This window comes from Strigops habroptila, chromosome 2 (assembly GCF_004027225.2).
Source record: "Strigops habroptila isolate Jane chromosome 2, bStrHab1.2.pri, whole genome shotgun sequence".
Classification (NCBI taxonomy): Eukaryota; Metazoa; Chordata; class Aves; order Psittaciformes; family Psittacidae; genus Strigops; species Strigops habroptila.
The window spans coordinates 11,366,710-11,394,599 of record NC_044278.2 but is presented as its reverse complement, the minus strand read 5'-3'; the positions used below and the strand labels follow the sequence as shown (position 1 = coordinate 11,394,599).

At 41.5% G+C, this 27,890-nt stretch overlaps 2 protein-coding genes across 3 annotated transcripts in view; one reads left to right on the top strand and one right to left on the bottom strand.

The window, feature by feature from the left end:
- Positions 1-2,047: 2,047 nt before the first annotated feature.
- On the bottom strand, positions 2,048-27,780 carry GDAP2 (ganglioside induced differentiation associated protein 2). Of its 2 annotated transcripts, XM_030471977.1 has the most exons (14): positions 27,667-27,780; positions 25,677-25,923; positions 23,995-24,134; positions 19,641-19,794; positions 18,017-18,105; positions 15,739-15,815; positions 14,510-14,669; positions 12,619-12,769; positions 11,703-11,779; positions 10,224-10,300; positions 9,532-9,671; positions 8,917-8,971; positions 3,673-3,816; positions 2,048-2,817 (listed from the first exon to the last, which is right to left on the bottom strand). In XM_030471977.1, exons 2-14 carry the CDS (start codon positions 25,850-25,852, stop codon positions 2,770-2,772), a joined length of 1,488 nt encoding a protein of 495 aa, XP_030327837.1. In that variant the 5' UTR covers positions 25,853-25,923; positions 27,667-27,780; the 3' UTR covers positions 2,048-2,769. The 2 variants fall into 2 exon arrangements, with proteins under 2 accessions (XP_030327837.1, XP_030327838.1); XM_030471978.1 differs by lacking the exons at positions 2,048-2,817; positions 3,673-3,816 and adding an exon at positions 5,980-6,118.
- WDR3 (WD repeat domain 3) overlaps positions 16,526-27,890 on the top strand; it is a 34,574-nt gene continuing 23,209 nt past the window's right edge. The window contains exon 1 of the mRNA XM_030471969.1: positions 16,526-16,530. The gene's annotated coding sequence lies outside the window, so the exon portion shown is untranslated. The remainder of the gene's footprint in view (positions 16,531-27,890) is intronic.

Here is a 27,890-nt window from a genome sequence, read left to right as displayed (position 1 = left end):
CCTTATGGAAATTAATTAATTCCCTAATTAATGCTCCCCTTTTGAGCCTACAGATGCTGTGAAATAACTTCAAGCAAGGCAATAAAACCTTCATTGGAACTTTTAATTCTGCGGTGACTGCACTGGGTTAGGGGTGTTAAAATGCACACAGAGTTGTGTCATACACAGAGTGCCTCTCTGGCCTCTTCAAGAAGAAGTCAGTGCATCCAACCTTAACTAGGGCATACCAGTGCTTATCTCAGCCTAAACCAAGTGCAGCTCAGCTGGCTTAATGCAATTTTCTGGCATATTAGAATTAAAAAACTAAACATTTTAATAGCAGTGAATGTCCTGAGCATGTCAATGATTTTTTTTTTTCTTTTTTCCATTGGCACATTACATTTAAAAGTCTCCATTAAAAGAAACCATGAATTGGTAAATTGCCACAACTTTTGCCTCACTGGAAAACACAGGATCTCTGCAGTACAATGTGGTCTGTCTTGCTGCTGAGATTTGCGAGGCTTGGGTAAAAAAAAACCCAACTATTTAAAGCAAAGTCTTTCAAGGGAAAAATACACATACAATAAGATGCACAGTGCCAAAATCTCTTTTTTGCTTTGCAAATGCTCTGGAGGTACATTCACACTTCACTGAGCCAAGTCATTTCTTAAAATGACTGGACTAGGGTTTGAAAAACGTGCAGACTGAGTCCCAAGAAGAACTGTTTAGGTTTTATGACTCTGAGCCATCTGTGAGTTACAGAGACAGAACCCACCTAGACTGTGAAGAGTTCAGTTTTCACATTATGCTCTGAATCACCTTTAATCTGCCCCTGAAGTGCACACTGGCTGTTCTGCAACAGCCCCACTGAAAATGCCATGGGTGTGAAAAACAGCAGATGGTTAATGGGGGTGGAAAGCTACACAAATTGTTGGAGAAGCATGGAAAATTCATTGCTGGCTATAAAAGTCACTAGACAAGGGCAGTTGTAAACAGCTAGGTGAATAGAGGAGGTAGGGACACGTGGTAGCTGCTCTCTGTAGACTGCTGCTATTTTCTTCTCAAAACCCACCAGAAAAGTGCTGAAAAGAACACCACATGTGAACTGACCATAAGGTGCAATGCTCCCAAGCATTAACACCAAGGTGGTTTTCCATTGTGCTAGTTTCCAGCTTTTGGCAGCACCGTGGATCTGACAATGGAATCACGTAAGGACCCCAGGGTACACTTAAAAAGCAAAACCACTTGCTTTTTACATGTTGTATATGCATGACTGTTAAACCCCAGCCAAGTGATTATCTTAATCTGTAACTGACACACCAACATGCTGAGGATCTGTGGAGCGTAAACTCAACATTAAGCCAGGAGGCCAAGGTAGGAAAGGAAGGAAAGTCTGTACGGCTCTTCTTTCACTGCAAAGCCCAAACTCTGACATGCAATTAAATGACCAAGACAGGATTTTTTCTTTTTTCTTGTTTATCCCAACAATTTACAGTATCTCTAAACTGGAGAGAGATATCTATTTCTAATCAACTTAATGGGCCTGAATAACCACCTTCTAAGTTACTGCAGAAGGAGCAGAAGGAGGAAAACTGAAGTTTGGTAAAGAGAGAGTAGTAGATACAAGTCAGGGCAGGAAAGCAGCTAGAATGCAACCATGACAGTTGTACCATCATTTTCATATTCAGTACTGTTGTGACATTCTCTTTACCAGGGAATCTGTCCTTCTGTATTTGGGACTGCCATCCCTGATTATGTTTTATAAAGGAGCATCCTCTCTCCTCTTCTAGCTTTGTATTGGCAGGCTGAAAAACTTTTCACCTCCAGTTCCATATGTCCTGGAATTTATATTGTATGGCTGAGCTCTTGCATGTATCATACCTGTCAAAAATCAGTGAGTGTCAGTGTAACAGGAAATAAAAAGGGCACTGGTATCTTTAAGAAGCAATCTCTGCCATCACAAGTTGGCACTGGAGTCACTGTTTCCCCCTCCATGCATACTTCAGGCAGACGGCATTCGTTTATCATACATACACATCTGGCTACGTCAAAGGAGAACATAAACAACTAAAGAAAAGCAACCGCAAATGCCTTTCAATTTTATTCTTACTGGGAGGGTAGTGGCATCCGGACATGACACATCATCCAATGAAAACTGACAGGGACTTAGTCAAGGCTCCTAGCTCACCTAGCATTTATGGTACTAAGTCTTGCAGTAATCTTGGTTTGGCTGTAGTGTTTTGTTCAGCCTGCAGACATGGCATTCCCAATTCCAGATAGTTTTGATGGGTCAAGACCAAAGTAATCAGCACTAACAGAAAGAGAAAGTAATCAGATGTGAAACACAGAGACTATATGATGAGCAATGTGTCAGGCTGGTACTGCACGATATTCATACAGATCAGCCAGAAATGGGTACTACAAATGGAGCTGGAAAATGGTAACAGTTAAAACATGATCAAGTACTTTTGATGAATGTCCCAGAAAAGAGAAAGTCTGTTCAGAAATAAATGTAACAGCTTCAAAACAAATCCCCAAATAAAATGCATCTCATGATCTTTAAATCAACTTTTCCATTGGATAAATATATTTGAAATAGTTGTACAGTTCACAGTGGCATAAAGTTCTCTGATTGCTTGAGTGCTTGAAAATATCTCATCAGTAAAAAAATACCAGAGCTGGGGGAGGAAAACCCTCTCTCTGAATTCTGTACATGGGCAAATGCACAGGTTTTGGCAGGCATCAGGTCATTGGATCCATGGGAAAGGAGCAGCATTGCAGGACTGCAGATCACAAGTCAGGGGATGGAGGATAAGAAGAATAGTAAGGCCCATTTTCCTGCAATGAGAACAGAAGGAGCAGTTGAGCAAAAGCCTTCTCCAATACACCTTGGTGCAATAGATGGTGACACAGAGGCAGAAATAAAGAGGTACTCCTGACTTTGTCTTCCACAAGTATAGTGACTGCTGCAATTCACCCAGGAGATGACTGTGCTGGTGATGAGGCAAAAATAGGCCTTGGTTTTGCCTCCGTTTAAAGCAAAAAGTGCAGGTTAAAGTTTTGCCATTAAGCCAAAGCTGTGATGCAAGGAAGCCACGAATGGTAGCACAGCCAGTCACTCAAGAAAAAATTGCTTATGCAGACACACAGCTCTGGCTACTAGTTTGTAGTTACAGAGCATCCTCTTCAGAATGATTTGGCCAATGAAAGCCATATTAATTTCACCATGTGGTTAGGAACCTGGGATGGAGAAGGTAAGAGTGTTTGTGGAAGAGGGAAGGTGAAACACAGATAGTATTTATTTTTTGCAGCCAGAGTAAGGCATATAGCAAGTATACAACATGAATTTTATCTTGCCCACAGGCTCTTAGTGTGTTACTTTACAGTTCTTGGCTGAATGAAGGTAGCCTGCCCTTTATGCATATAGGAGACTGCTCTATTGGAAGAGGAGTCTGCTTCTTAGCCAAGCCCTCTACTTGGACTGATGTAGAAAAGAAATAAAGAAATAAAATAGTTACTCACAGAAGAACAACCTGACTCTCCAGCAACCCTCCCTTTCTTCTCCCCATTCTTAAGATGTGGAATTCAGCCCCTTTAGAGCTCTGGCAGAGCAGAATGGGAGAAGCACAAGAGAGCACAAGAAGCACTACAGTTAAGAGCAAAGACTCATGCTTGTCACATGCAATCACTTACCCTGGCATCATACTCGAGGACAAAGGGAGGGAGATCTATCTGTTCTGGCGGTATGGCTGTGAATAACTGCTGAAGGCTTTCCACATAGTGGATTTTGTCCTTTAGCCCTGAGACTGTAAAGGTTGTGAAAAACCATGCTGAGACCTGAAAATAAGACCCAACAAAACCAAATTAAGGTGGTGCTGTTTCAAAACCTTTAAGTTCAACATAATACTCCATAGTTAGAGGCGTGAAACACTAACATCATAGCAATAACAAAACAAGGTCAGGAAGCACACACTAGTGACTGCTAGTAAGCACTGCCTTGACAACTTTTGAGCTAGTGTTTTCTGACTCCACACTCCCCTCCCCAGCTGCCAGTTTAAGGTCCCTTTCTACTGTACAAGAGTGACAGCTATTCTGCTGGTTTCAAAAAACACAGTACAGTGGAATGTTTTCACTTCCAGTCTAGCCAGCTCGGAATATGACCTATCTGACAGCAGCATTTTCAACCTTTTGCCTTCAGCTTTCACAGAAAAGGCAATTCAAGGGAGAAAAAACCAGAGATTTTTAGCTGTTCAAATGTCCTCTTAGAAATCTTTCTGTTTTGGGTTGACTGAGCGAGTGTATCCTTCTGTTTTACCACATTTCTTCTCAAAGCCTTATGAACTTATTCTACAAGATTTTCCTTTTAAGTATTCACACTTCTGTCTCTTTTGGATGTAAATGGGACAAGGAATTTTTGTTTTGCAAGGGCCAGTAAGACACCATTGATACTTCTACTAGTTATTAAATATTCCTGTTCAGATTGACTGCACAAGCTTTTACTTTTCAACTCACCTTCACCACAATTAAGCACTATATTACTTTTTGTTTATTTCTCATCTAGTCTTTTCCTGGCAGGCTGAAAGAAAAAACACTGTTCTACAGGTCACAAATGCTCGTATTAGCAACTACTCATACGGTCCGTCTGTTGACCCTGCTTGAGGCGGGAGCTGGACCAGATGACCTCTAGAAGTCCCTTCCAAACAATCACTGAATGGTCAAGCTTAGTAGTTGTACTTTGACTGCAGTATTAAGTTAACAGAAAAGAAGCAACACCACAAGAGAAGCCTTGAGGAAAGTGGGATTTTCAGCTAAACTAAAACATTAGGTCAATAAAAATGATCTGCCTGAACACAGCATTAAAAGAAAAGGCTGATGTCTAAAAACTGTCCTGGAATAACTATGCTGCCTCCTCAAAACAGGATGTTTTCATGAGAAAGGTACAACAACAAAGAGAAAAGGAGGTAAAGAACAGGACAGAACATTTAAGATTGGTTCATTATTTTAGGGCAGAATTAGAGATTTATATTAGCAGAAAGCAGAGAGACAGATTATTAATGGCATCCATATATATAAGATGACCTCTTATGAGTGACACTGGGCAACAGTTTAATACTGTGAAAAATACAGTAGAGTGAAAAAATAAGAGTGAAAAATACTCTCTCAAAGTAGCATGCATTCCAAGATGTATCATGAATGACAATCTCTAAACATTGCTGTGGATGTTTAATGTACAAAAGCCTAACAGGGAATATTTTTGCAGTCATCACAAAAACTGTTAGCAGGAAAAGCGATTCCCCCCCTCCTCAGTGTATGAGCCACTGGGGTTTGACACATCTTACCCAATAACACAAAGGGAGGGAGTCTATCTAGAGAATTTTGCTATTTTCTCCATTCTCAATAATCACAGGTTATGGAAACAGTAATATGAGAGCAGCTATTTCCTTACTGGTAAGAGGACATAGAACTTGAAATTAAACCAAATCCCTGTTAATGCACTGAAAGAAGAGTAAGTTATAGCAGAGCAGTCAAAGTTAAAAATCTAGGCATCTGCTGAATTTTTCCTTTATTTTTCTTGTCCTGCAGTTCTGAATCTGAATAAAAGGTTATCAGAGTCACTCTGCCAAGCTGGAAAACCATAGGGTTCAAGTAGCAGATGTCTTTCCCTCAAAAAACCCCATCACAACACAGATAAACTGCACCACCAATGTCTTAAGAGTCATACCCCAAAGAGTAGCTTAATAAAATCTGGTAAAATTTATTACAGTTGGAAGGATCCTGTGCAAAAAAAGCCACAAGTGATTTGTGACAACCTTTATATTGGCATCCAATCTGCAGAAATTGCTTTTATGACTGTTACAGAAAAACAACACAATGATTATTCTTGATAAATACAAAGATTATGAATATTTAATTTGAGTATTCAGGTATGTTTCAGTTTTGAAACATTCTTGATTCACAGCTAAGTTACTAAGTTTATGAAAACAATTTCTCTGGGTGATATTGTTTCAGATCCAGCCACCGATGCTTCCACTCAGAATGCAGGCTCTGAAAAGCTTTGTTTGGAGAGCTCTCAGAGGAGGGGGATTGAGAGGATTCACATAAAAATGTCCCCGAAAGCTCTTTATTTATGTATTAGCAGCTATAGAAACAACAAGCAGAAGTACATTGACATGAAAAGCATGAAGGAACTTGTGATAGCACTTCAAGGGTATCTTAACCTAAGGCCTGGTGGCAAACTGTTAAGAGTTGCTGTCAGCCTAAAAAACTGCTGTTGCCCATGCTGTGATTTCATCGCAAGATTACATTTCAGCAGCACAAGAGAATCAAGCTCTTCACAGATCACAAGAACACTCACATCAAAGCATGAGAAGGCAGGACCAGTGTATAAAAAATGGATTGTGCAGTGACACACTCTGCTTCAGCTACTCTGTGTTTTAGGGTAATGGCTGAACCCCCCTCCCTGTGTACCAAGACCAATGAATTCTAGACAGGGAATTATCCTCAGAATACACAGAGTAGTTTCATATCCAGTTTCATATCCAAAAGCCAAAGAATCATGGTTGGAACCAGAAAGTACATCAAGAATTATGCTTGCTTTCTAGGGACATCAGTTTTCCAAGAGACATGATTAAAAGCCTCTTGATCTCTTTTAGCCGAGAAATAAACAAGATGATGGCAGCCACCCACTGTGTGAGGACTCAATACTGCTGTAAAATAGACAGTTTTTATCAGAGATTTAAGAATGAGACATATACACAAGGGTGATGTGTTATGAAGCTGCATGAACGCACAAGCCTTCCTAATCATAGAATGGTTTGGGTTGGAAAGGACCTTAAGATCATCCAGTTCCAACCCCCTGCCATGGGCAGGGACGCCTCACACTAGACCATGCTGCCCAAGGCTCTGTTCAGCCTGGCCTTGAACACTGCCAGGGATGGAGCATTTACCACTTCTCTGGGCACCCTGTGCCAGTGCCTCAGCACCCTCGCAGGGAAGAACTTCTTCCTTATATCTAACCTGAACCTCCCCTGTTTTAGTTTGAACCCATCACCCCTTGTCCTATCACTACAGTCCCTGATGAAAAGTCCCTCTCCAGCATGCTCCTGAATTTGAGACACAGAGTATTTTCCCATGGAAGGAAGTCAGTGCTCCAAATAGGAAGATGAATGTGCCAAATGTGTTTGGTTTTGTTTTGGGTTTTTTTTTTTTTTGTGGGGTTTTTTTTGTTTGTTTTGTTTTTTGTTTGTTTTTTTGAGGATATTTGAGGCTTCTGAACTAGCAATCTTCCATGGGGACAACAGCCCTGCAACAGCCAAAAAAGAAGGGGAGAGAAAAATCACCTTAGCAGCCACCTTCTCCACCAAGACTTTCTGCTGCCTATTCCCCATCATGTTTCATAAGCTGACAGCCTCTGCAACAGCCAGCAATAATCCCACTTGCCCTTCAGCTAGAGAAAAGGCTTGGCAGAAAAACATGGACACACATGTTCTTTTGCCTCCAGCTGTGCTGCTAGAACGGGATAGAAACAAAATCCATTTCCAGCAATTTGAGAACTCTGCATGTCTCACCCTCCCTGCTTCCAACCAACTATCTGCTTGCCCCACAGACCTGTCAAGCCCCACTGCAGTTCCCAAAGGGACGAGAACTATGTTGGCAACAGACTAGTGAACATGAGTTCTCATCCTCCAACAACAAAAAAAGCATCACCCAACCCCCCCCCCAAAACAAAACACATTTCAAGTAAATAAAAACATACATTAAGAGAAGAGAGGGATAAAGTGCTGCTGAGAATCTAAACCACTCGGACTTCCTAGCTTCAGCTTTTCCACTCAACTCTGTGACCTTAGTAATGTTCTATGATAGCTCCTACATGTTCAGCAGCATCAGAGCTGGTCTCTCTAATTCTAGTACTAAGACCTCAGATCTGTACCCTGTAGGAATAATTAATAGAAACTGGAAGGTATGCTGTCGGGAAGCCTCAGCCTCATCTACATGAAAACAAGGAAGCTCTAAGTCTCATGGTGTTCCAGCTGTGCACAAGCAAAGAAAGGACTCTCTAGAAATGAGGAAAGAAATTCTTGCTGAACATGTGCAAACAGATTTTTCTAGGCGTGTAATTTTCTCAAATTTGATCAACGTCAGCAAAAAGCAGAAGAAACACTGAGGTTCAGCTGATCTGAACACGGAAGATCACATCTCTAACTCCTTTAATAGGACGAACAAAAGCTTTAGCAAGGGCTGCTGCCGATACTTAGTTCATCTGAAGTATTCCTACTGTTGCAATATGAGTAGCATGTATGAAGTACAGAAAGATGTGAGCTCCATCTTCTGTCCCACACAGATTGTTGCCAAGGGTAATACCTTACTGCTTGATAAGTTCAGTTTTTCATCTCCTGAAAGCTTAACAGGATCGTTCTGCAACCCATCACAAAAGCATTCTTCCCATCTTTCTTTGCTACTCTGCACTCTAATCCTGACTAATCTCATTGCTGCTTGACACATTGCCCTCTGCCCTTAGCAGGGCAGCTCTTTAGTGATACGCAGCACACATGCAATACCCCTTGTGGAGAAAGAAAAGGTGAAAAGTCCAGGAAGTGAACTCTACGAAAAAGAATTCCCAGAGGTTTTGGCCAAAAAAAGGACAAAAAGTTTCTCTTTGAAAGAAACAAGAACCAAAGCTTCCACCTCTCTCTGTTAAGAGCACATGCAAAACAAAGGCAGGGCAGAGACAGCTGCGCCGCATTGGGGTTTACTAAGGTTGGAAGACTACAGCTAGATCAAAGATGGGGACGAATTTCAAGGTATGACTGTGGATCCAGAAGATATTGCCTAATTTTGGAAGTCTTCTATATACCCTCCATGTTCCTCATACTAAGGGTTTACATGCTACTCTGCCAACACCCAAAATATACTTTTCTTTTGTACTGTTTACCTCACCTTTGAACGAAATGTTGGGTGGACAAAATACAGCGCCTTCAAGTTCCTCTTGTACCTAGTTTAGAGAAAGAAAAACATCTTTAAAAGTGACTTCTAATTGAGCTCACTTACACAACCCAACTGGCAAAACATAGATTGTTTTAAAGGGCAGATACTAGAAAAGTAAATGTAAAGAAAGAAACAAAGCAAAAAGCAGAATGATTATTTTTTCAGATCAACATCATAGCGTGCAGTCTTTTATGTGCACAGTGAAAGTTACAGACAAATTATGATTGCCAATGTTACCCAAGCCTCCTCCCTCACAACTAGCAACACACTTAAAGCTAGGCTCCAGAAGCTCCACCTCTGGATAGACACACAAACAATACACCCTGTATGTCTCTTTAACACCTCCAAAAGGGAGACTGCAGAGGACAGAACTTACTGGTTTAATAGATTTAGGTTTTGAGAAGGAAAGAAAACATATCTTCCTTTCTCTTGCTTTTGTTATTTATTTAGGTCTTTGTCCCAGCAAAACTGTCTCACAAATAAATGGGAAACCAGATATAGAGAATGATAAACATTTGCACAGCACAGAGGAAGACCAGAAAGGGTTCTTCTCCTACGGACACTCACTTGGCATCAACAACATCGTAGAGTTTCTTCAAGAAATTAGAGTCTAGTTGATTGTAATCATTTGTCAGTGTGTGGAAGTACACCAGGACATATTCCTTCACTGCAATATGATCCATGACGTGGATGAAATACAGAAGAGCCTGAGACAGAAAGAAATGAGGTTTTTATTTGCAAAGAACTCTTTCACAGTTGCATAACATCTTAATATGCTTTCTTTAATTCATGCACAAAACAGGAATCATGAGACTGGGTGGCATTATGTTTCAGCTACAAAAGCAAGTGAATATTCCAAGTCTTTAACTTGACTGTAATAACTTAGACGTCTCGTCTACCTGACCTCACATATGAAGATGAATTCTTGCTATTTGCATGAAAAACTAATCTGTCACTCTTCATGTCTGAGCGGTTATAAAAGCAGGTCAAGCATTTTCTTGAAACAAAAAAGGAGTCTATGGTAGCCCTGTTTTTCTAAAAATAGTCCAGTTCCTCCTTGAAAAAGGCCACCCCACCCCACACAAAGCTTTATAAGGGAATACATTTTCATCTGCCTGTAAGAATAGTTTGTGTTTAGTCTTTTAAGTGTTCTACAGATGAAGTTTTTAGTATTAACACTGAATTACTCTTATAATCAGACTCTTGAATCCTGAACATTCATATTCAACCTACAGAACTCTAGTTTCCCAAAGTCTTACCTTTTCCATGTCTATCAATGTTACTGGGATATTCCTTCCAACCACCACCATCACTGTGCGGCCACAGTTATCTACACCTACAAAAGAAAGAAAAATATGTCCCAAAACCTGGCATGGCCGAGAGAAATTTAGAAGTTGGTCCCTTTCAAACCAGTGAGAATCAGTCACAGCTCTGACTTTTTGCAACGCATCTGTTTTCCATCTTAACAACAGAGGAAATATGCTTAGAGTTACTGTTCTCACTATACCAGTAGCTAGTCTGATCCAAAAAGAGTGCATCACATCTGAGAAACTTAAGGACTGGTATTTTATGTTGCTTGTGAACCCCATTTTACCTATATCTCAAGTACTAACAACTAACATGTTTTTTTACTAAAGAAATCCTCAAAACCAAAACAGCAAACAAACAAAAAACCCCCCAACAACAAAATACAAAACCCCCACTCTTCACTTGCAGTTCTACCTGCGAAGCAAACTTCTGCCAAGAAGCCAAGCTCTGAAATCGAATGCAAAGATTCCCAGAGCACACCTTATGGACCTCCTGCAGCCCACAGAGCCTTGTCTAAGGCAAACAAAAGGATTTAAAATTGCAGCTACTGAGTAGAAGGTATCACACAGCCTTGATACTTGCACAAAGATCAAGCACCTAGATTTTCAGGAGGCTGAAGGGATCAGCCAAAGTGCTGACTTTCTTTGCAGAAGCACAGCGATGGGCTTTCAAGAGCCTGACTACTTGTCTGTTTCTTCCTGTCATGGTGCAAAGCAGCAATAAGCCACTGGGACTACAGCAAGTTTTTATGTTTGAGTGTACTGCTACCTAAAGAGTAAAAGCAACCTGAAGAGTACAGGTTCCCCATCTCTGCTTCCCAGGCTGCAAGGACCTCACAGCTATTTTCTTCCATTGAACTCTCCACTGGATTGCTGGATCTCTCCCTAATCTCCCCATCTACTGAACTCAAGGTTGCAAGATGTGCTGCCCGTGGTATTCGGCCATTAGTACTAGGAAACACATACAGAGGGGAGCAACAGATACGTAACCTGAGGGAAATAAAGCAAGCCATTTTGTTCTGGAAAGCTCTATTAAAAGTTGCTTTGTTAACTGCTTATTCTCTACACTAATCTTTATCACTAATTTCTTTGTAGTGAGAGGGTGGAAATAGTTCTTTTGGTCTGAATTATCTCATACAGAGCACCTTATGTGTTGGCTTAATCTAACTGTACTGATTTGTGTCTAAAGTCACAGATAATTCAGGATATGCATATATCTTCAGATTGTTAGAGCAGAGCAGTTTGGGAGTTTACCACAAACTGGCTTTCAAAGCCTATCAAGAAAGAATTCCTGCTTTACTGCAGAGATGATTCCTAGCTCTTGGCCAGGCTTCCAGTTTAATCACGACTTATTACATATTCGTGTCCAAAGCAAATATTATATTTTTACTTTAAGATAACATACATCAGTTATTGGTACCCTGAACTTACCTGTCTGGTACAAGGCTTTAAGAGAAGCAATATCAGAGAGGTCTTCAGCTCTTGCCTGACACAGCCAGCGATTATAACTAGAAAGTTAAAAACACCTGGTCAGATCTAATCCCTCTTTGGATTAGCATTATAAACCTGAAGAGGTTTGAGGATTTTAGTCTTAGTTACATACCTAGTGATTTTCACTAGGGCAATGAATATGCACCAACTAGCAACTATAGTGGCATGGCATGTGGGCTGAAAAGATCTGAGGTTTTTTCCATTCAAATATGTCAGTGTTTAAAAAGAATAGGAAAAAAAACAATCTTTAAAGAGTCTAGAAGTCAAACACAAGTATGGAGCAAGCACTGCCACATATGGACTTTCCCCCTCCCCACCCTTTGAATGGTGAACGACTTAGTGCCTCACCTGACAAAACAAGCCAAGCACTATGCCTCAAGAGGACTCCAGCATGGAACTGGCTTCTAAGAAAGTGATCGTGCATGTTAGGATTAGCTGGAGTGGGGGGAATAGAAGCCTCAGAATTTATTTATCTTTTTGTTTTGAAAGATTGACGAAAAATGTTTTGCTATCTGCCCAGGCCATCAGGAGCAAGTGGGCGGTATTGAAAGCAGGTGACCCCACTAGAAAAAGCAGTAACAAAACAGTGACATCTTGTGGCAAAGAAATAAGGCAGCTGGTCGGACGCACTGGGTACGCTCGGGGATTCCCCATTAGCTTCCATTTTCCTCCTACTGCTCCTTCCCTTCTCCCTTCAAGCCAAAGAGGCTACCACAGCGACCCAGGATGACACCAGGCTTTAGCTGTATTTCCATGCTAGAATATTAGGCTTTACAGATAACAAAATCATCATAAGGGTTGGTTCTCTGAACAGCTAACTAACACACAACATTCACACGGACAAGGAAATTCTCACTTCCTCTGATGCTGTTTTTGCAGTGCTGCCTCTGACAACTGTCCCTGAAGGATGAGGCGTCTCTGTTTATCAACATCTCCCTCCATGCGGGCAAAAGCATGGGAACCAATGAAAGACAAATCTGCCTCCAGACCCTCTTCATCTGAAGCATCTGCAGTAGAAACAAAGGTAGTGTAAAATGTTCAAGCTGTGTACAAGACAGCAATGCTGCTGCGGAAATGCTGTATATCTCAGTGAGCCAACCCAGTCCTCATGCTACAAGCCAACATAAAAACCCACCATGTACCATGATGTAGGCCTGATATCACACCACCACCATTGACAGAGTATAGCATGTGACTGATAACTACAGACTCCCTTAGCATGTTGGTTTGCCTGGAAACTAATGGGGCAAGTCTTAAGTCATCAGCCTGTAACAAAGAGATAATGGTAAACTCTCTTAAAAAACAACACCTGGAGAGAGTGACTTGGGCTTTACAGTTGTCTCACTTGTCACAGCAGGAAAAATAAGTGTGCAAAGGGACAGATGCTGCAGCTTTATTCAGCTTAGAAGCTGTACTTTAGAAAGGGCTCACTCTTTGTACCATTGACACTGCTGTAGAGCTGGCAGTAAACTGCATTTAGTTATTTTTATAGTATTGTTTACAACATGATTGTGTGATGAAATACAAGAGTACAGGCTCACTTGCCGGAGACAATACCAGAATGCTCCACTGAACTTGATGCTATCAAGGAATATTGGCTAAGGTATCTAGCACTACCTCTGGGCAATCGGGATGGGAACCAAGATCCCCAGTTTTAGTGTGACATGCTATATTAGCAATGGGACAAAAGTGCAGGATTCTGCTATACCCATTCACTCCTACAGATGCAAAATCAGTAATTTCACAAATTATTAGCTAGTGGTTGAATGCTTAAGTGTGATCAGCCACAGCTGCAAATACCATTCTAAACAGCATTTTGGATGGGGGTGTGTGTGTTACTGGAGTCTGATCAGCAGGAGTAGGTACATCAGGTATCAAACTGAACAGGAAAATTGTCTGATCCTCATCGCATATTCAGCCTTATCACAACCAGCCATGCAAAAGTAGAAAACCTTTGAAAGCCATTCCAAGTTATTTGCTTTTGAAGGTTTCAGACTTCTGAAGAAGTGCAAAACTCTGACAGCACTGCTTCATAAATAAGGCAGAGCGTGCCAACTATGCCCATTTATATTGTTTTGCCATACATATCTCACCTCCTCAACCCTGATGTCTAGGCAACCTCTTTACAAACAGACTTCTTTGGCAATCTCTTTACAGACTTCCTTCACTAAGCTTTGACAGCCATTTCCCAAAAACTGATCTTTGGGTTGATCTAGTTCTATCTTTTAGGGAGCTTCTGCTAGTTTTCATTGAGTATCTACCAGTTTGATGCACATGTATATGACGCATATTCAACAGAATCTTATCATTTGAGACAACATTTGCTAATATATAAGCAACACTTTGCTAATATAAAAGCTAGACTATTAACTATAATGTCTTTTTAAGTTAGGGGCTGCACAAGATTCTGCAAAAAAATCCTGCAAAAGTCCTAATCGTCTTGGAGAAAATTTGCAAAGGGAATGAAAAATTAACTATCCAGACTCTCCCCCAAGAAAGCAAACAGAACAACAGCTCAAATACATCCTCTAACCACATCACTCTACACAACAAGGCAAAAAGCAGAAGTTACTGCTCTGGAACACATGAAACCAAAAAGACAGCTTGACAACCGTATTCATTATAGCCTGCCTTAGGTGAGGTGAGTTGAGGTAGGAAAACATCTCTCTGCTTCCTATGTGTGTTTCCCAGTTTTCCACTGATTTTCACACAGAGATATTTATTCCAATGTTCAGTTAAGAACTCACCATCCGGAACACCCGGTTTTTCAGTAATCCTGATCTGTCGCTCTGGTACTACAGGCTCCCCTTCTGCATTGCCAATATCTGCAGGGAGGTAAGGCAAGGATTGTATCTCTTCTTCCAATGATCTTGGAAAATACAGAGGCAGCAACTTCTGGTAAGTGGCCTACAAATAAGAAAAATGCGTGAAGGGTCTATCACGCATCCCTGCTCTTCAGTTAAGTAACAACTGCTGAGGGGTCTTCTCAGCAGTTTGCTGGCAAAGTACCACTTCCCTCAATGGCTTATCTTGGGTTGTTACCTGACAATAAAGGCAGATATCTTTGCCAAAGGTTAACTTTTTTCTTTGGCCACAGTAGCAAATGACCTTGAGAGGACACTACTTTAACCTGCATGAACTCAGATAGATTGCAGATACTTTAGCTTTGTAATGAAGTTGCAACATGCATGGATTACAGACTTCAGTGCAGGCTGCTTGTATTAAAATGCCCCACTACAGAGATTACCTTTAGTGATCTGGTGGGGAAAAAGCCACCACCCACCAAGAGAAACTCTCCCCACATGGAGGAAAACAGTGGAAATCTCTATTAACAACGTAGTATTTCATGTGTTCTCTCCAACTGATTAGCAGTTTTAGAACCCCCAACAAATTAGTTATTTTTCTCATTCAGATGTCACAGGACCTAAGCAATAGCGTGGGTGTCGTGCCCAGGAACTGCCATTAGCAAGTCCAAGGTACAAGAAAAGTCAATATTCAAACTGCATCTGTCTGAACACAGATCATTCAATGTCCAGCTTGTTATTTCAACAAGTCAGCAAGCAAGGTATTTGTAGGTGATCTGTAGGCATGCTAAACTGGCCCTTTTTAAGCACAAGGGAAGCAGCATTGTGTAAAGAGGAAATCTTGTATGAGGAATTTCCTTTCTGGCTGGTTGATGCCATCCAGCACAACTGCACTGCTATAACCTCTAGCATTGGTTCCTGTTCATGGCTTAGGAACACAAAAGCCAGAAGTGGAAAGATTTTGAACATGACAACGGTGACTGCTAAAAGAGCATAAGCAGTACTGGGAAAGATGCTATGCTAGCACAAGGCAGAAGGACTATGTGGGACCAAAAGCCTATGTAATTTGAAGGAGAAATCCGAATCCAGCTTTACAATGCAGGAGTTAATACTGCTGCAGAGAAGATTAAACATGCCCATGAATTTTGGTGGAATGAACATCGAGGAGATACCTCTTCAAGCTCAGAGACTGCAAACACCACCTTCTCCAGAGTCTCTCCATGAATTTCCAGGAACCTTCTAACTGTGCCTGCAAGGAAGAAGATTAAATGCAGTTAACAAAACAGGAGAAATTTATACACATGACCACAAGCAAGGAAGTCGGAATGCAGAATAGAGATGCATCGCTCTCATACAAAACAGCTCCAAAGGCTGTATGCAAGTGTGGATTAAGTGGTAGTTTAACACACCAAATGGGCTGTTTGTCATATAGGAAGTTCCATCTCTACTCTCTCATGCTGCTCACTTTAGTGATGGGTACAAAAAGAGAAGTCTCTCTTGATTTTAGCTTACTAGGTATTCCGTAGTCTGTGGAATGTGATTCTATGGCCCTGCAAAATCAAGCCAAGTCCATCCTTTACAGAGTCCTGTGCAAATTGCCAAACCCAGACATTCCTAGAACAAGTCATTGTGCCCTAAGTTACCAGGAAAGCAAGATTATAAGCAAGCTACAGGAGAAGCTAGTACAAGACGTTCAGCCACACAAAACCTCAGGGGTCAGCTGTGCCCAAGAGGCATCTAAAAATTATATTTGTAAACCATGAGCGAGTTTATTTCCTCTATTACTTTTTTGGAACTCCACCAAAGCTTTGGCATAAACCAGGGACGCAGTCAAGTTCCTAAGCGTTTGCAGCTGAGGGGAAAAAAGGTTTTGTAACCAAGCTCCCAGTCAGACATATCCTTGTACAGATGAGGTCCTTGAGCTACAATAATCTTGACACGTCAGGATTTTCAAGTGCTTTCCTGTCAGACTGCCAAGAGAGAAAGTGTCCAAACAAATAGGTTGGTCTGGCAGCATTTTATCAAGTACTATACAGCCCTACAGAGACACCAGAAGAGAGCAATAAAGCAGCCTACTCTACAGAGAATACATTAGTGTGAGTTCTTCAAGAAACAGCAGCAGAAGAAAAAAAAGGAGAGGGGAGAAAAAAAAAAAAAAGGCAGCTATTTCCAAATACTTCCTGTGCAGAAATTCATGTGTAATTGGGCTGACCTGCAGCATTACTTTACAGAACAAACGCAGCTGTGTGATTCCAAAGCAAACAGTGTTCTGAACCTACGTGAGCAGATGTTTTCGGATGTCTCACTCAACAGGCAGCAGAGAAAACAACAGACTAATCTGTTTCTCCACTATCAGCACCTCTGCTGAACAGAGGGTAGGAAAGATTTCTCCGGTCAGCTTGCACAGCAAGAGGAAAACCCACTCCTTCCATCTGCAACAACTTCCCTATTGTGCAGGTGTACCATGCAGGAAAGTCCAGGGACTGGGTGGTGGTGGTGGAAAGTAGGCAGGAGCAGGCCAATAGAAAAAGTCAAAAGAGAAAAGGGGAAAGTAAGAATGAGGCAAGTATATAATTTCTTCTCTGAGCTCTTTACTATAACTATTTTCAGCCTAGGAAATTCTCTGATTTGTTTTTAGCAGCCTTCATTTTTTTCTTTAATATAGTTTCCTCTTGAAAGCAAATTTGAGAACTTTTAGCTTATATAATGCTTTTTGGTAAGACGTTCCATAAAACAAATACTGTAAGCATAAGAACAATTTCCCCTTGTTTGTTCTGAACCTGATTCATACTAGCATTATTTAAACGTTCTTATTTTGGGAGACAGTGAACAGCTGATTCCTATTCATTCACCATTTCCATGCCACTCTTGAGTTCATAGATATATATTACACTCCCTTCAAGTTCAGCGTATTCCAGCCTGAAAAAGACTTCCGCTTACTTAGCTATTTCTTACCTTCCCCTATTCCTGTTGACCTCCTCAACTTCTACTTCTGCTATATTCTTTCTGAATGTGCAGCTTTAAAGGATGGACAAAACACAGATTTATAGCCTAACATTCTTAATTTTGTTGTATCTTACTCAGCTTGCTGCTTTGAACTCCAGTGAGCTGCTGTGTTCATGGAACTACTATAATCTCAAGATTTTGCTCTGTAGGATTAGCCCATCATTTTGCATGTGAAGGCATCTTTTCCAGGTTATTAATTAAAATATTGAAGACTATGAGTTCCAGCACAGATTCCCATGGATATTTACTGATGACATCTCTGAGAAAGGATGATTTATTTTTATTCTCCATTTCTTGATCAACCTTGGAAGGCCTTTTCTTTTTTACAGCCTCTAACAAACTATAGCCCCCTAAAAACAGGGTTTCCCCATATCAACAGCAACCTCTCAGAGGTGATATGCTGAATACTGCCATCCAGTTTGCATCGCTTTCCAAAAAACTTACGCAGAGCTATGTGGGTTGCATCCTCCAAGGGGTAGCATCTTTTCAGAGAGTTAATGACACAAAATCCTATGGAGCACATTGCCTGTTCCCTGAAATCCAGAAAAAAAAAAGCAAACAAATGAATAGACAGTCAGATGAGAAAACGTGTCTGGTGGTATAGTAACTAACACCAGCTCTTTTTATCTTCTGCTGCCTCAATGCAGCAGCAACCCTCTTTCAGGTTTTTGCAGAAGGATTTTTCCCTGGCAAGATGCATACACACCACCATTAAGCAGAGGAGGAGGGAAGCATTAATGATTCCACACTGTTTCCTCTTGTGTTTGTATTCAGATTTCTCCTTCTACCTCAGCTACATTGTTCCTGCAGTTTTCCACATCCTGAATGAAGTTCTTCCCTCAAGCTCCCTGCAATCCTTTCCAAAATACTCTCCTTTCTTGCATACGAGTGGCAGTGAGGAGGAGGAGGAGGGGAAAAGCAGGTGCTCTTTATTGCAAACATTCTCTCGTTCTTCCACCTGACCTACCACTTGTTTTGTTAAAGGTCTGGACACAGTCCAAGGTGGCTTACTCAATACTAGGTGTGATTAGACAATCATTGGCATGGAGGGAACACATACTTTAAGATTAGTAAGATGCTTCCACCAGAAGAGTAAATCAGAGGTGTTACTAACACTCATCAGAGGAGTTTGAGCAAGATCAGAGTTGGTAAACAATTTCACAAGCAGCAGAATTTACTCTAGAGAATAGATTGACCAAAAGAATTCAGTAAGCAGAATTATTAGAAACTTTAGATCGTTTTTAACATGTTTCAGTCCAGGCCTGACTTCGCTTGTTACTTCTGAGGCACTGAACAGAACTGAGGCCAGAACAGAACTGGCACATACTAGAAACCTTAGCTGTAATCTTGATTACAAAATTATTACCATTGTACTGTAACGCATGTGGTAGATTTGAAAGAACTGATCTTCCCAACCTTAAGAAATTGTTAAGTATGTTTTCTGACACTGCTCTTGTTCAGGTATTTTTTGTAACTGCTACCATTACAGCAGCTGTCACAGGAAAAGACCAGAATACAGGAAAGAGCACAGATAAACAGAATGAAGAAGACCCATTAGCTAAGAGGAAGTAGAAAATACCACAGATGAAAGAGGAAAAACTAAAATCCCCAGGAACCATGGATTTAGAAAGAAACTTGCACCCTGACTCAGAGTTTTAGATGGCTGTTGAAGAGAGGCAGAAAGGTCAAATATATGAACTGACACAGCAGTCAGATCTGCCTGTGGGTATGTCCATGCGGTTGCAGAGACACATGAAGTTGCTCCTTGAGAAAGCTCATTTAAAGCTTTTCGCAGCAGGAAACCCAATACACTTACCAATGCTGCCTCTCCTCAGAGTAACTGACTGCTACGCAGCTCCAGCTACGCTGTTTCAGGACCCGAACCAGCTCAGATCTATCTGCACATTTTAACAAACGGCATGAAGTATACCATGAAGCCACTAATGTTCACATGTCCTTAACCAAATCCAGTATACATGAGAAGATATTCACAGACATTTGGCCTCTGTGCAGACCTGAGTAACCAGAATAGATGTGCAAACTGTCCTGGAAGTTGTTGTGTGCTTACTTGGCAAGCTGCAGGACATTCCGGTAGCAGCTGTATAGAGAGCTCTCGGCTGCTGTGCGATACCGGCTTTTGTATTTGGGTCCCACTGTGTGAATGATAAAACGTGCAGCCAAATTAAAGCCTTTGGTGAGTTTAGCCTCGCCTGTCCTGCACCCTGAAACACATAAACACAAGGATAAATGCCAACATCATGATGAGAAAGCTAGAAGCATTCAAGCCCTTGACTTCCTCCAGAGCTGGACACCACCACTCCACATACTGAAGTCAGTGTGTTTTAGACATCAAATATTAAGGACAGCATTCTATCTTTTACATATTCTACCTACATATCCATCTATGTGTCAGCTGCTTAGTATCACCTAGTCAGGTTGAGGTGGTGAGAGCTGTGCTCATTCCTCTCAATTTTAAAATTGTGCATATACGGACAAACCAGAAATTGCTAGAAATGCTGTCTTCATTGCAGTACTTACTATGCTACATACAGAGCCAAAGGGAGAGATGATGTAATAATGTGCAAAGAACTGATGCACAAATATGCTATACAACCAGCCATAAGCCCTTGGTTTGGGGAAACTGCTTTTTGGATAAAAGGACTAAAAGTCTCCTCAACCAAACCCACCCACTGTTTGCAAAGCTATTAATACATTAATATATTAATATATTAATAGATCAAGCACTTGTTCCATCTACGCTCCAGAACAAGGTAGCTTGCTTTGTTTTGCAAGTTTCTTCATGTCCACAAGGCAGAAGAATGATTCTCATGGAGATCATACTTTCTTGACAAACTAGTCTCCAGGCAAGGAAGTTCAAGCAACACATTTAATTTTTCCATTCACAGCACCCTCCAGTTACATACTCTAGGATCATTTACTGCATGTGGTTTTGACTGCTCTTTGGCTAATCCCTGAAAGTTACTCATACTTAATTCCTGTTATTTTTCACAAGGGAAATCTGTTTGTCAGAACCCTTGATGACATCCATAGACCTCTCTACTCCCTTCATTGTGTCAATACATTCCTGATAATGAAAAAATCCAGGAACAGCTCCTGTGTTTGAAGTCTGTTTTTAATTTGACACCTGGAAGAAAAGCCTACTAACTCTCCCCTTCTTCACCCAAATCTAGTCCACTTCAGTTCTGAACAGCTGAAGAAGTACTTCTAGTCTCTCCCTACCTCCAAAGACAAGTATTTTCCACCATCTTCCTTCTGCTTGTACAGCTGCACTTCAGTTTCTGATCTGACTGAAAACTAATATTTTCACTGGATTAGCTTTTAACCTGATCTTACAGGTTAAGGTGCTAGAGCCCATGAAAAGGAATGACATGTGAACAAGTAGCTGTGACCACCTTTCTGGCAGCAGCACTGCAGTAGCTTGGCTTAAATCAATCATGAAGCTGCCCGCTGAATAAGAGTGTTCACCTCCCTCACTCCACTCTGTTCCTTGTGGTACTCAGGCAGGCTATCAGTGTGCATATGAAAGCGTATTTTATGGCAAGACACATTCCAGGTTGAAAATCTCTCCTACTCAAAACTTTAAGCATGACTTCTTAATGGCAATAACATGCTGCTTTTAACCCAACATCTTGTAAACTTTTTGATCCAATAAATCACATTGTTAGCTGCTATAGACCTCCACCTTCTGGGTTAATCAGAAGGAATATAACAGCATACTAAGAATGTATATAACAGAAAACTAAGAATACTCTTCTGCACATCCTCCAAGATACATCAGCTCAAGGGAGCAACTAAATAAGCAGAAGTAAAAGTAAAAGCTAAAAGTAGAAGCTAAACCTTAAACACTTAATACATCATCTGCAGTCCATCCAAGTCACGCAACTTGAAAAGAGGAAGCAAAGGCCTGCTGGAAAAAGTGACTTGTGAAAAAGAATGAAGCAAGTTTGGCTGAGGTAGAGTTGTGAATTCAGTAGGGAAACTAATAAATTCAGACAACCGGATGTACCATCAGTAATCTCTAATTAGACTTACATATACTTTGTACATCCCAATGCCTTCTGCCTGGAGATCTCTACAAAATTCACAAAACTAAAATGAACAGCAAGTATTATTCCTCTTTTAAGACACAGGGTGAGGTGAGCTAGTAGAACAAGCTGCACAGGTCAAGGTCTGTGGCAAAACTGGCAACAAAGTCAAGATCTTTTTTATCTGACAAGATTTCCAACATTAGAATGGCTTCTCTCCAAGTTTAAAATGGAAAGCCTGAATCCCCTATATAAAGTGTGCAACGGAAAACAGTCTCACTAGAGTTGGAAGACTACTGTGCATTGCTGTTACAGAAGGTCTTTATTAGACTGCAACAAGTATGTGTTGATAGGCAAGCATACATCAATAGCACTTCATTTGCAAGCCTGGCCCCTTGGCTGTAGTATTTCTGTGTTAATCAAAACTACATACTGTTCCCAGGAATGCACAGGTTAGCTGAGCCTTAAAGAAAGCACAGGCCTTTAAAAGGTCAGCATGTCACACGCTTTAATACCATGATTTTTCTTGGAGTCTATGAAACATGCATATGTATCGAGCAGTAGGAAGAAAGCAGGAGAGCACTAGCTGAAAATCACCATTGCACCCATTTTACTGGGTGCACCCATTTTTAGCTTTAGAGCAAAGCCCATACATTTCCACTTCATCAACAAAAACATTCTCCTATGAAAAAAAGTTCAAGGTTAAATGGGAAATAGTGCAAAAAGGAGGCAGAGGTGACAAAAGAATCAAACTAATTTCTCAACTAAGTTGCCTTCCACTTCCACTACCATGACAAACACATTAAGGGCATACGAAAGCCAAAGCTGTAACCCAGCCTGTCTCTCCTCCCTCACTCAACACGCCAGTGGAGTGTCACAGAACTGATTTCCAAAAAGATCTTGTCACAGGATTAAAATGAAGCTGTCATGTATAGGGAGTCATGAACCTGCAGAATGCATTACAGAGAGAAGAGTTCAGTACCTTCACAGGGGTGGAGGATGCAAAAATACATATAACTCGGCATGGTAAAAATTTAGGAAGCTAAGCCAACTTTCACAAATACCTCCATTCAGAGCTGACAGATCTCAAATTTTAAGGACGCTCTGAAATGTTGTCCCTCTCTTCCTACCTCACAAAGCACACAAGAGACCCAAGTTTATTTTAGAAGAGTTCTGGCATACATAGCAGGGTCCTAACTATTCTATAACATCTGCTGTATTTTAACAGTTGTTTCCACCCAAAGGACAAACTGACTTTTCCCTCCTCTATGAAATGGTTACTTTTTCTTCTTGTTTTACTTCCAGGTTACTCACAAAAAGCAAGCTAAATCAGCAAAACATGATTTTTACAAAAACCGGAGGATGTCTATTCAATTGTAGTTTAACCTACTGAGAGTTTGTATTAGAAATATTATTGCTTTTCTATCAGTTTTGTTACTACATGGTAAGGTTAGGGCTGTTACCCAAAAGAGTGAGCAGTACTATTCAGGCATCAGTTGGGTCTCAAAAGTCAACTCAGTACCTGAATAACTAGTTCTAACTAGTTCTAGTTACAAGAAATCTGAATTTCTGCCTGCAAGCCAAATTAGACTTCTGTATGACCTTGGATAACTCTAAACTCTTTGTTCCTCACACACAAATAAAGAAACTCTTCATCTAACAGGCACTGGGAATAAAACTGAGTATTTGTAAATCTCGTTATCAGCCGTAAACTCTGTTAATAAAGAAATCAGGTCAAACAAACCTCATCCATTTCCAGATTGCCTTCCATTAGGGATGGTCTTGTAACTTTCTAATAAAGTAGTTTGTTGTGCAGAAGAGGCAAATAAACTGAACATTTTAAGTAGTCACTAAGACTTTATTTAGACATGCGGTGTTTTATCAACCCATCTGTTGTTATAGTTTCCTAAAAGACTGTGTGTATACAATAATATCCTGAAAGAGGATACACAAAGTGTATATTAGAACCCACTTAATTTCTCCAGTGGTGAACTTCAGTTCCTGTCTTCCACAGCATATACACACTGAACAGGATAAGAGCAGAAGAATGTACAACACTGGTGCCTTGAGTGAAAGCTTTGATAAGCTAGCTACTCAAAGTGGCTTCAGATAAAAGCGGGAATAACTGTAGCACAAAGTAATGGCCAAGTAACTTCAATATCTGCCACACACCTTCAAGGATCTGCAACCTGAATAGCAAAAAGGGAAGAGACTAGACTGGCATGTGCTTCCTGCATTTACTTCACATTAACACCAGATGCTGGGAGGGTGTGTGGAAAAAAGCACTATAACTTGATCTGAGTTTATGCCCAGATCCTGATGCTTTGTACTATGCAAGGACAATGGATTCAATACAATACAAATGTCTTCACTTACCTTTGAGCTTCTGGAGTTCATCCCTTAGGTCAGGCCCAGCATGCATGAATATACTTTCAGATACGGGATTTTTATCAGTGAGAGACTCATTACTGGTATTTACTATGGCTGTGCAGTTCAACAATGCTACATCGCCTTTCCTGAGGAAATAAGGGAACAGTTTATTGCAGGCTAAATGCAAGATTAAGCAGGATATTCTTAAATAAGTGCTGACAAGCAAGGAAGTGCCAAGTTAAAGGAAAAGCATTAACAATACTCCAGTGCCTACATAGTGTAGAAGACCCTGAGATGCTCACCACACAGAATCATCCTTTGCCTCTAACTGATGAATACTGCATGCAACCAGTCATTTCCCTAAAACCTCACAGAATCAACAGTAACTTATTTAAGTATGCAGAAAACCCAGTGTTTTAGTGGTATGTAAGGCAGTTTAGCTAGCAGAATATGCAAAGCAGCATATTAAGCTGGAGTGTAATATGTTCCAAAAAACCCCCAAGAATTCACACTTGGAGAGGACAGTCCTTGTGATATGTAGCTTTCAAAACTTCAACAATTTTTTGCATGTACTTTCTTCAGTTTGCATACACACTATCAAGGGCATCAGAGCTCCTGTTCTTCCTCAGACCACTGAGGATCTAGAGTGACACTGCAGCTAGACAAGTTTTCATTGCTTTTGTTCCAAAATTGTGACCTTGCAATTTGATCATGTTCATTCTGCTGTTCAAGGATCAGACACGCAGAAGATAAACAAAGCAGAGGTGCGTAAGAGACAATGGAGTAGCAGAACTCTGACCTACTTTCTGCCACAGCAGCAGCCATGAGGGATTTTGGGATCAAAGAGCATAGGAAGGGAAATAAAGATTCCCATGCACAGGGAGAGATTCAAATAACTGATGAAATTGCACACATTTATTACACCTAAGGCCAAGTCATAAGAGATATTTAACCTTTTATTTCTCTCTTTACTTAATCAGATTCAGGAAATCCATGAACAGTCCCATTTCTTGGCATGTATTAACCACAAATGGGTTGAGGCTGATTCCTGAATCTGTGTCCCTGAGAAATCCTTCTCTCTTCACACTGATTAACAAAGAGTTGCTCATCTGCAGAGCAGATTCAAGTACCTGAGTTACAGGAAAGAAAAACTGATGGAGTAAGTTCACCTCCGCACACTGTACTTTACCAACAGATTTTGGCAGAAAAACATCGAAACAGAACACACAATGGAGTGGGGGGGGGGGGAGGGAAGAGCCCAAAGCAAGCCACAAGAACCACATGTAAGAGAGGTACTGATCTAACCCAGAAAAGTGAAAGCAGAATAAAGCCAAAAAAGCTATCAGACAGCAAGAATATTTTTAAAAAGGTTAAAAAAATGATATGAAAGTGCGCAATTATGTTTTGAGATTAATCTTACAGTATGACAGCAGTAAGTACACTTCCAGTCTGCTGCATCAAGGAATGCCTATGACCATACAATTTATAACCTATCATGGAGCAAAATCTCAGACTTGTAGATTTACAGTGAACAAAAAGATTATTTTCTTCCCAGATCTGTAATGTTTGATTCAAGAAAAGAAGGTTTAAAGGCTTTATTCTATAGCAGTGATTGTTATGTGAGGCAATCAGATCCTGCAATAAATGGAGAAATGATGGCAAACACACCAGAGCCACATGGAACTTACCATAAAATTATTTTCGCATTGATGTCTTTCCTGTATGGAAAAGGTGACCTAATATCAACTTGAGCTTTTTCAATAGGATTTTGGTGAGAGTCCAGCTGCTTAGCCTCATAGGCATCAGTCCAGCCTGGCAGACTGTCAACATCCACAAATTGGGAAGGAGCACCCAAGGGATCCATGGAATGGAAACAGTAACTCCTTTCCTCTGTTAACTTTTCACACTCCAATTCTCACTGGAGTCTTCCAGGTGCTTTAAAGGAAGAAAATCAAACCAGGTCACAAAACTGTTCACTAAACGTAATTCCTGTGGAGCCAGACCCTTCCCACGGCTGCAGTGCAATTACAGCTAGCAGAATACAGAAACAGTTTTCCCACCCAACTGCTCCCTCTCTGGTTTGTTATCTGTTGTCAAAAAGGCAATGCAAACACTTGCAGTAAGACAAATCTTTCCCAATAGTGCAAGATGAAAACACATTCTCTAATCAATTGGTCCAACTGGCTTGTGATCTTGCATTTTGAAAACACTGAAAACACATATTCAAGTGCAGAAAAGACCTCAGTCTTTCTGAGAATTATTATTTCTTTATATAAAGAAAGACGCAAATCTGTAGCAGGGGAATCTTTATATGTATAATCCATCCCTTCGCATTTCAGTCTAGCCCTGGGTCATACTTAAAAAACAAAACAAAAGAAAGCAATCAACCAACAAAACTCAAAAGAAAATACACAACCTCCCAAACCACCACAACCCTCTAAAAACCCTAAACACAAAGAACCCCCTTGCAAACAAAGCAGTGAAAACCTCCTCCTTTCCTCCCCCCAAATCATACAACTTTCGCAGCTCAGTGAATTCTGAAACTCTGCAAATAAGGCTTACAGTTACATAGGTTTTACAGGCACGCTCTTAGGGACAAAACCCCTTCACCCAAATAGGTTTTGCAAGAAAGACAGCAAAGCTGTAGATCTGAATGCTGGCCCAATGAACTTGCAGGCTCAATGGTCCAATCTGACTTTTTAAAAGTCTGAGATAACACTGGTCGCTGGATTAAGACCCAAACTCACCAAAGCATACTTTTCAACTGCTAGCACGTAACACCTAGGCTACTACATTTTCACTGTAACTACTAAACTATACTAGTGAATTAAGCCAGCACAAACATACTTGCATAAAGTAACTTAAGTTTGCCACATACACACCTGCCACTTAACCTTTCCACAGATTCATAATTGATAGCATCCACAACGGATAATTCTGAAATACGAATTATGAAGTATATTCACTAGCTAGGGAAAAACACTCTGAACAACCAAACATCCAAACTCAAACTGAGCGATAATAAAGGCTGCCTCTAGGACAAAGATAGCCATAAATTCAAGGCCAGGATGGACAGGGCTTGGAGCAACCTGCTACAGTGGAAGGTGTCCTTGCCCGTGGCAGGCGATTGGAGCTGGATGAGCTTTAAGGTCCCTTCAACCCAAACCATTCCATGATTCTATGAAGAGCACCTAAATAAAATTTTTGCCACGAAGAGTGGGGAGAAAGGCAATGAGCAAGAATGTAAGAGCAGTTGGACTGGCTCCAACCAAAAGCTCATCCATAACAGTGTCTTCCCTCTGATGACCAGGCGAAAATAGGGGCCCAAGTACGAGGTAAGAGGCAGGCACAAGAAGAGGGGCGCACATCAGCCCCCCCTGGATGTTCCCCCACACACGTCGCCCGGGGCCCTCTGAGGCGGAGCCGGCCCTGCGGGGATGACGGGCTCGGAACGCGGAACGAAGCGCTGCGAGCAGCATCCAGCCCCCCAGAGTCCCTGCCCAGGAGGACGGCGCTGCTCTCCCGCCTCCCCACCACCCTATCGGGGCAGCGGTAACCTGCACCGCCGGGGGCCAGGCCGGTGAGCGGGCAGCGGCTTCCTCCCGCCCCGGGACCCAGTTCGGTCCGTTCCGGTCCCACCCGGCCCCTATCGGCGCGGAACCACCCGCCGCAACTCACAGGCAGGCCGCGCCGCTGCCAGCCCCACCCGCTCACACGGTCCAGGCCGGCGCCGCTTCGGCGACATCACCCAGAGAAGCGGAGCAGCCGCCGCACGCTTCCGCTTCCGGGAGGAGCCGTGTCCACCCCACCCGCCGCGGGCTGCCCGGCTCCGGGTTGCCCGGCCGCCGGCTTCAGCGCGCTCCTTCCGGGGCGGGCTGTTCCCGCCCGCTCCACAGCGCTTC